Consider the following 9,815-nt stretch of genomic DNA (forward strand, 5'->3'; position numbering starts at 1 on the left):
TTGGTTCCTGTTCGGAGAAAAACCCGCTTCCCTTAAACCTAATTAAGGGCCTGTTTGGATAACATAAAAAACCATGGTTTTGGGACCTAAACCATGGTTTGGGTCTCAGACTTGCCAAACACCCAGGAAAAAACAGAAAACCATGGTTTTGGATCAAAACCATGGTTTTAGAAGAAGTGAATTCATTCTACTTCTGGGTCAAATGAGAAAGTATGATTGTAACCTGTAGAGTAGATCTCAACGATAATATGATTTTAACATTCCTCAATTATTTTTTTATAAACATATTTTAATCTTATATTTTATAAATATAAAAAATATATTATTAACAATTTTGTTTTTCAAAATTAAAATATTTATAAAATCTATTTTATGTAATTTCATATAACTTATACATTTTTTAGTAAAATTTGGACATATAAAAAGTTTTCTGATAACAACTATCTAAACACTCTCATTTATTAGAATCACTTTTCACAAATCTATTTTTTTCAGAATCTATTCTCCAGAAGCTATCCTCCAAACCATGGTTTGGTTTCATCCAAACACACCCTAAGTTTGAATTTAACATAGTTAGATGAAAGAGCTCAGCTGCCAACTTGACCATTGCGTTACTTTGCATGGATACATGACTCTGCAATATCATGCATTACATGAAATTGAAGGAATAATTCAAACACTTCATATTCATAATTTATGGTTTATGAATGTAATTTATTATAACTTTTATATTTGATGATGGATTATACTATTTGATTATCCACCTTTAGTCAGGACAAAAGTACTTTTCACACAAATATCATGGTTCAAGCATGGAAACTGATACCTAACATTTCATATCATTATAATCAAATTAATATTTTTTTTCCCCAAATTTTAAAAAGTAGTTACAACAACATATTTTCTGACTTGCAAGAGAAGGGGGGGAAACCCTAACATAATTCACTTAAAAAAACCCTAACATATCTCAAATCAAGTTCCACTGTTCCAGTATTCCCCTTTCAATTTTTTCACCTTGTCCAACTAGTATTTTTATTTGCCTTTTTTTTTCTGTTTACACATGACCACATGTGTGTCGTGCTGACAACAAGGAAGCCATTAAAGCTCCAATGATATTTCAGAAACAATAGCCAAGGTAGGAGATGTTGGGAAGCCACCATCATCTTCAGGAACAGTGAATTCTTCATAGATGGTTTCTGCAAATAAATGTGCTATGCTCAAATATCTTCAAGAATAATGAGCTTCCTCTTTTTCTTGTTCCTGGATGCACTAAATCTCAATCAACTTTTGTCCTTAGAGACCTGACTAGACTGGTGTCTACGTCGCATGCTAGCATTTTCCTATTTCTTTCCTTCTTCCTTCTCATTCGTCTCGCCATCGAAAGCGGAAATGGAAAACGTCTTTGATAAGCCAGAGGGATTAGCGAACGTGATCTTACCGGAATTGTCGTCGTCGATTGAGATATCAGCGATCGTGACCCAGATGAAAAATTCCTTGGTCTTCACTCCGGTCACCCGCCGCATTCGGTGCTCCTCCAAGAACGCCGTCACCTCCGGTTCGTACGACACGACTCGTCCGATGCGCTGGAACCGGTGCTCCTTCTTCCGCTTCTGCTTCAACCACACGAACCCCGTGACGCGGTTGTGCCCCACCTCTACGATGTCCTCCAACGGAAGCAAGCCAGCCGGGAGGCAGAATTCGCCGAGCAGATCGCGCGATTTCTTCTTGCAGATTGCTTCGCCATGGTAGACCTCAGCATCGTCTCTGTGACGTGCTATATATTGGCTCGTCATTTCGAATTTGAATAAAAATGCTGCAAATGATCGGAACGAAAATTTGATCTGAGCGTGGGAATGATGAGGGAATTTCAGTTAGGGTTGGGGAATTCGGGAGGGAAATCCGGGGAGAAACGAGACTCTGCGGGATCGGGTGGGCTAAGAATAGTGAACAACATGTGAGATTATTTTTGGAAGTTGGTGATTATAGTTAAAGTCGGTCACACAAATTGATGATGAAAAACCAGTCAACAAAATTCTTCCAAATGTTGTGAGATGTGGCATGTTGATGTGCGATTCTAGGTATCATGCAATCCTTTTGAAAACATAGTTACGGGATGTTTATATAAAAACCAAATTATAGTTTTAAAAGTATTTTTAATTCAAAATTATCTCGTTCTTTAATATAGATTTTGTTTGATTTTTATTTTGTTTTAAATATAGGATCTCAATCTACTTCTGTCTATCATATTTAGTATTTATTTTTCTAAGGTGCCCTCCTAATAAGAGATCTTTGATACCTGAAAAGTGCTTCTCAGAAGCACTTTTTTGCAATCGGATAAACTCCTCCCATATTTATCTCGTAAACGTAAAACACTTCTGTAAACCATGATTTGGTTTTCATCCAAACACCCCCTAGAGTAATTCTAGCTAATATACTTCGTTAACAAGAATATTTTAAGAAATACAACATCTATTTATTATAATAACTAACTTAACTTATTTTTTAATTTCCTCAAATTAGTCAATAGCTTTTATAATTAGGACGGAGGGTAGTAATGTAGAGGAGTTTACTTTATTTTACGGAAAAGTGCTTTTAAAAAATACTTTTGATGGTTGCAAAAATCCCCTTGGAACATCAATTGAAGGTGACTTAAATCCAAATTCTCTCTGGATGCAAGTTTGCACAGCTTTACGGTTTGATTCAATTTAGAGAAACCAGTAAGATGAGTCAATCCACAACGTCACCAATAAGTGGATATAGCCGACGCGGGGTTAAGATCAAGGATATTTTGTTCTTAGTAAAGAGTAAACGAGATAAAATTCTCACGAACTCGCATCGTAAATTACTTTTAAAGTTAGTTCAATGATGCAATTTTCTCTACCTAAATGCAAGTTAATAGTAGGAACATTTTTTGTCTTAAGTGTAACTTACTTATAATATATTTAATATTTATTTTTTAATTTTATTCTTATTTAATTCTGATTGAAAAGAGAAAAAAGGAGAAATATGAAATAATTTGTCAACATAAAGAGAGAAAAAACCTTCAATAAGAATAAAAAAAAAAATTTGTCAATTTAATACATTCCTTAGCATATGAGAATATGTTATAAGTAACTTATATTAAAGATGGGAATTGTATTTTTGATAATATTCAATTGATATGAATTTCATGGTTTAAAATATTATCCATATTAATTGAAAGTAATAATTATGTTAAAAAATACAGTTTTTTTTCTAAATAAGAGCGAAGGTGAGAGATAGAGATGATGAAGAAAAAAATAAAAAAGAATATGTGAAAAGAGATAATGCGATTAATTAGAGGTAAAATTGTGAAAAATATATTTTATATTTAGATAATTCAAAACTGGAATGCATAAAGAAGGACCGGACGAATTTAAAAATTTGAGTCTTATAAAAAAAAAACCTGAAAGAAGTACACTAGATTCGCCGTAGTAACAAAATAACCAAGAAATTTGTGATGAAATGTGAATTCCGTCAAAAAAAAATTTTGTAATTATAAATTTTGTGACTGATCAATTTGTACTAAATAGGTGCAAGAACTCAAATTAGTCGCAAATCTATCCCAAATGTCCTATTTCTTTGCTAGTGGATAAGAGTTTGTGGCCAGGAAATAATTAAAGGGCGAGTAAAATATTCAAGTAACACCCTTTTTCAAAAATCTGTTTAACCTAAAATATTCCTCAAATTATTTTTAAATGATCAATTACAGAACCCTTTGGGGTGCAAAGTGTTGAGTTCTCTAGTTACCATGATCACCATATGTGATTAAAAAACTTTGATACTGATATAAGAAATTCGACATAAATATTTTCTTTTCTTACCTATTAATCCGGTATTTTCATTTCTGACTACTTATTAGGTGCTTGAATTAATTTTCTAAAAATATTTTCACTTCTGACTACTTTTTGACTGGTTGGTGGTCGATTCTTAAGGAGTGTTTGGATGAAATCAAAAACTATATTTTAAGAGCACTTTTATGATATACGAAATAAATGTACGAAAGAGTTTATCTCGATCTAAAGAAAAGTGATTTTCAAAAGCATTTCATGTGCTCCCCAAACACCGTCTCCGAATGTTTTCACGTCATATTTGAGCCAGAGCCCATACATGCGGCAGATTCGATCCAATTCTCGGCACGCTAGTCTTCATAACCACTTCTTGTACTTACAAATTCAAAATAAAAGAAGCATATTATTTCGGAATAACTCACTCAACGATAAAAACCATCAAATACTCACAAAAAAATCAAATAAAAATTTATATAAAAAATATTGCAATGCCAAACTCTGCTCTGTCAACCTTAACTCTAAATCAATGCTCATAACTAGAAAAAAATCGGGTTTATATAATTAATAATATAAATGGATGACAGGCATGAACCATGAATCATCTAATAAATTAATTCACTATTCTACCCTCCCTTTGCATCAAAAACCATCAAGTAGGAAAAGGAATCTAGCAAAGAGAATATATAAAAAAGAATAAATACAAAAGAGCAAAAGACCAGAAAGTTCCTGCTAACCTGTCCCAAGCTGGCAGCTTTAATATTTCTTCATGAAATGAAAGAGGGATTCCTACTCTCTTTTTTAAAGTATTAGCCTCCGTCTATGATTTTAACACTTTGTCAAAAGACAAAACCAATAATTAGGCTCCCCTATTTCTTCCTTATCCTTCGCTTTACTCTGTATAAACAAATAATAATCATATTATTATTCTGTCCTTAACTTTTGGGTATCAATCGTGGGGATTCACCCCACATTGTGATTAGATAGTTGGAGCATCCGCCGCCAGACGTTCCATTTTCAAACAGCGTGTCTGACTCTGCTCTGTGGGATCCTTTAGTGCTGGGCATTTTGGTGGCAGTTTTGGCCGCTTCAAGGTGCTTCAGGTTGTGTCTGAATTCAATGGTCACCTGTTCAAAAACTTCTACCTCAAACATGTTCACTCTCATTTTGGGTCTCATGGTGTCTCTCACAAAGGCAAAGGCCAATTGGTCCCTTGGGTTAAATGCCTCCAACTCGTTGAACATGAGGCAAGAGAACAGGTTACTGGCCATCCCGTGCTTCCTCAGGATCAGAGCACTGTCTGGAACATCTGCCTCAGAACCAATAAAGGAAAAGGTTTTTTAAGTTTGGTTACAACTAAGAGACTTGTCATTAGACAATATGTAATTTTTGTATCATTGCATTGTATAATAGAGTTACGATATACTCTTCCAGCCCTAAATATAAAACCTTTTTTATAGTGTGATTTATACTATAAAAGGAGTATTAGGACCGGAGGAGCACCTAATTTTGGGTGCAGATTTACTTTCCCTTTATCTGATAGGGACATGAGAAACCCATGTGTGGGGATGGCAGAAGATGGAACGCAATAAATAAATAAAAAAGTGCCATGCAGAGGCGACATTGAACCCAACAAGGAACCTCTGAAAAAGGAGAAAATGAACGTCGCATGTGATACCCGCATCCCCCAACCCTATGTTCTAAGAACTGTGCTCCTGTGACTTAAATGCCAATGTATAATCCAAAGGCTATTTGGTTTAGGACCACACACTCCAGAGGCAGTGGCACAACTACTTTGGGACCATGAATATGATCTACACATTTATTGTGACGTGATCGTTGAGATTTGACTCAAACCTGCTCCCTACTTCAATTCTAATTTTTCCCCTCAAGTTCATACTGTGAAAGAAGAAACCCCATATATTATTCTCAGGTCTCTGAATTAAATTAGACCTTCCTTAGACGAGCCTTCCCCAATGGAGACTTTCATTATTTTTATATACATTTGTCAACGGCTTAATAAGGTTTTCCACGTTCCTTGAAACAATCATCTATCATCCAGATGCTGGGTTGGAACTTGATTAGTTATTACATAAATTAAGCGCACTATGCAACACAACTCCCAAAACCATCACTAATAAACTAGTTCTAAATAGATTACTTAAATATGTTACTGCAAAGGAATGTTTTATGCTTTTATTAAAAAAAAATTAATAATAAACATTATTAAAAAGAGGCAGAGGAAGACTGAAAAGAACATTCAATGATATCATTGAATGAAACCTCCTGATCAACAACATATCTAAGGACTTGATTGTTGATAGAATATAATAGCGTTGTGCAATTCATATAGCCAATCCCAATTAGCAGGATAAAGTTTGTTGTTATTGTAAACATTATTAACAAATTAGTTTTGGTATGATTGGTAAGATGTCTTTGAATTCTGGGAGTCTAAATCTCAGATTTGAGTTTTTGCGCTTAGCCTTGTATTGGGGGGAATTGAAACTAAACTAAATTTTCTTGCACTGTAACAGTTCTATTGCTGAGGCCAAAAGCATACCTGAGGCATAAGGAAGCTTGCTGGGACTCCATGGCTGTAATCCATTTTCACAGTAAGTCTCCATTTGCATCTTCAAGGCATTGACATCCCGCCATTTCTTCCACCTTGCAGTAGCCATTGCTTCTTCAATGGTGTGAGTATAATATGGGTGTTTTGATATCGCCATGTCTGCGTTCTCATTTATAACAAGCGAATGAATCAACAATAATGGATCAACCGTTAATTGTAGTTTCGCATCTATCCAAATGCTGAATGTCGAATTCGGGAACAATCTATGGACTAAGAATTTGGGTATAACTCCATTCATTGCTGGATTCTGATACAAGTTTCGGCTTGAAACCTTCACGATCCTCCATACACCTACCTTGTATTCACTGGATTGTGTTGAATTTAGAAGTCCATGGTGTTTAAGCCCCTTGAGAGTAACATCATCTACAAACATGAAGAAACATACATAGTCCATTGTTTTTGATCCAAGGCCTCTTGGCTGCCGGATTTTGTCATGATCGTTGAAGATTGCTGACACTACAACCACTCCATCACATTTCTCCATGGCAATTTGATCTGAATAAAGAGACAGAACGTCAATGTTCAGTTTAGAATCATATTAACTTCATGACCTGCAGAACGAAAACGAATTCTGGAAAAATTGATTTTCAGTATCAGTGAGGTTCAAAAGCAATTCTCAACAAGCATAATTCCGCCTAACAGAGCAATTCATTATTTGAATGGTGAAGTTCTTTTAGTGGTGGAAAAATAAAAATTCACAGCATATCAGTCTCTTGGTGTGTCACTGATTTTAAGGACTAAAGCCAACTGAACATCAAAATTCAGGAAGCAGCTATTCAATGGAATTCAGACACGCTGAAACGAAGAACTGACAGAAGGAAAACACGAGAATGCAGACAGTTTAACAAGGAACTTACCAGAATCACTGACTGGGAAATCTTTCAGAAAACCACAGGGAATTTCGGTATTATCGCTTTGGTGATCGAAATAAGAAAACCTCTTGTATGTACTGAAGTTCCCTCCAAAGCTATCCGTATTACCCTGCATATACCTCAGAACACACGAGGAAGACGGAGAGTTCTTGCCGTAATTCTCAATTACCTTCAAAACATCCCAGTAATCTGAATTCAAAGAACCAAGATCCATCAACCTAAATTCACCATTTCAATAAAAGTTAAATCCAACAACTCAGTTCATAGAAATCATCGTCCATACCAGAAAACTTAATTGGAGAAGAGCAGGTGGAGCGGGTTGTTGGAATCGCATACTTGTGCTCTCCATAAGATGAAGGGTAGGAATACAAAGAAGACAAAATAGGATCATTGGAGGGAGACGATGACGTGAAGAAGCATTGTTTGGATTGAGAGAAAGTGAAGTAAAGAGAGGCAAAGAGATAAAGCAGAGAGAAACAGAGGAGCTTTGATTGGAAGATGAAGAAAAGAGGTTTGGAGGAGGAGGCGGGTGTAATTGGGTTGCCCATAATGAAGCAAATGAATTTCTGGGGAAATGCTGAATTGGATTTGATTTGATTTTCATCTCAGAGTGAAGAGTGATTCGTATAAAGTGGTTGATGACGATTATTGATCTTGATTGATTGTGAAAAAAGGAGGAGGGATTGTTGAAGCTTTCAGTTGCTCGTGAATTTTCACAATGCGGATTGTCACCGAGACGAAAGTGGGACCCTCATGCAAACCTAATGCCAAACCGAACTTTTGGACTCGTCTAGCATTTCGTGAGCGAAAAAATAAAGGAAAAAAAATGTTGCCATTAATTAATTATTCATTTTTGGATTAAGCTGCAACTAGCCTTCTCAACTACTTTTTTTTTTTTAATATGTATTCAATATTTTAAAACATTTTGTGATATATTAAATATTTTAAAACATTTTTTTAGGTACATTTAATACACTATATTATATTTTGATGCATCCCATACTTTTAAGAATTTTTTCAGATGCATGCAATATCCCAAATTATTGTTTAGTGCATTTATCACCATAAATTGTTAAGTGTAAAAAATTATATTACAAAATATTTTAAAGCGCTGAATGCATTTGAAAAAAAAAACTTTAGAGAATTAAATGCATCATTAAATACTTCAAAATATTAGATACATTTGAAAAAATATTTTAAAATACTAGATTCACCTTAACCTCTTATCTTTTTATAAAGGAAAAATTATAATAAGGTCTCAAAAAAAATAATTACTAAAAAATTTCAATAACAGTCTAAGCAGCTTATAATGACAAGTTTTAAAGTAAGAAATGATAATTTTTCAGACTTATTCTGTAATTCTTTTTTCAGGATCTCATTATAATTCTTTCTTTTATAAATGAAAACTTTAAGTGAGTTGAAGGCTACATTAATGACATTCAAAAAAACTGGTAGATCATTATCAACAAAATTTCTACATTGATAGTGATATTAAACCTACCCTAAATTAAATTAACTGAAATATTAATATTTTACTACCAAGGTTGGTTTTAATTAAAAAGGATATGATTGCTTGACAGTTGAAACATACTACTTTGAGATTAAACTTGTACTATAAGCGCAAAAAAATTACTCGTTCCCCCATCAAAAATATGTAGAACTAATTTATCATAAGGTATTTTGACCCCCAAAAAAATCATCATAAGGTAAAAGGATCATTAATGATCGATTTCTAAGTTAAATTAAATATGAATTAATTCTGATTCCCTACTCTTTTGGTAATACTTACAAAAAATCATTTAACAAAAATGTCTTCATTCACACACAAGTTGAAAAGTCTAAAGTCCCTGTTAAATTTTCGGAAACTAAGTTGAAAATTTCGGAAGTGCTAAACAGTCTTAAGTAACATTTATTGCTTTATTTTGATAAGTTTCAGGTGTTAGGTTGTATGTGCAGGCGTTTTCTTTTTTTCACTTCGACTATTACTATGTTGTAACCTGAATATTTTTTTTTTGTGATTAATAAAATGAACTTGACTTTGGCCCAAAAAAATTACCATTGTAAGGTTTCGCTAGTTTTTTTCAGGTCGCGAGTTTGAGCCTCGGAAAAATTACTTTTGTAGGAAGGAAAAATTATAAATCTTGACCAGATTAACTGAATAATAATATAAAAAAAAAAAAGACAAATAGCCCACTACCAACTGTACAGAAATGTGGGAAAGAAACGTATAGTAATCAATAATAATCATCTGTAGCACTCGGGAAATTATTTTATTCATGAACCGTAAATACGATCAATTGTGAATTTAAAAATATTAAGACAAGGTGATGAATTGACAATATAATAAACATATATTTCGAAAAGTGAGACGGTGATAAATGAAAATTGAGTAGCCATATATCAAATAATGAAAACAAATTGCAAACAACTAATTACTATAAAACAGTCATATATCTTTATTTATTTATAAATAAATAAATAGACACGCATTTATAATAAGATTTTTCC

General features: G+C 33.6%; 2 protein-coding genes across 2 annotated transcripts; both read right to left on the reverse strand.

The window, feature by feature from the left end:
• Positions 1 to 1,098: 1,098 nt before the first annotated feature.
• Positions 1,099 to 1,793, reverse strand: LOC114714323 (uncharacterized). The gene is made up of 2 exons (XM_028899046.1): positions 1,376 to 1,793; positions 1,099 to 1,196 (listed from the first exon to the last, which is right to left on the reverse strand). Exons 1-2 carry the CDS (start codon positions 1,791 to 1,793, stop codon positions 1,099 to 1,101), a joined length of 516 nt encoding a protein of 171 aa, XP_028754879.1.
• Positions 1,794 to 4,349: 2,556 nt separating this feature from the next.
• On the reverse strand, positions 4,350 to 7,905 carry LOC114714350 (uncharacterized). Its single transcript, XM_028899083.1, has 4 exons — positions 7,591 to 7,905; positions 7,293 to 7,496; positions 6,367 to 6,930; positions 4,350 to 5,115 (listed from the first exon to the last, which is right to left on the reverse strand). Exons 1-4 carry the CDS (start codon positions 7,853 to 7,855, stop codon positions 4,742 to 4,744), a joined length of 1,407 nt encoding a protein of 468 aa, XP_028754916.1. The 5' UTR covers positions 7,856 to 7,905; the 3' UTR covers positions 4,350 to 4,741.
• Positions 7,906 to 9,815: the final 1,910 nt, after the last annotated feature.

The sequence above is a fragment of the Neltuma alba genome, unplaced genomic scaffold (assembly GCF_004799145.2).
Source record: "Neltuma alba isolate B1F8T4 unplaced genomic scaffold, ASM479914v2 tig00011499_pilon, whole genome shotgun sequence".
NCBI classification, from domain to species: domain Eukaryota; kingdom Viridiplantae; phylum Streptophyta; class Magnoliopsida; order Fabales; family Fabaceae; genus Neltuma; species Neltuma alba.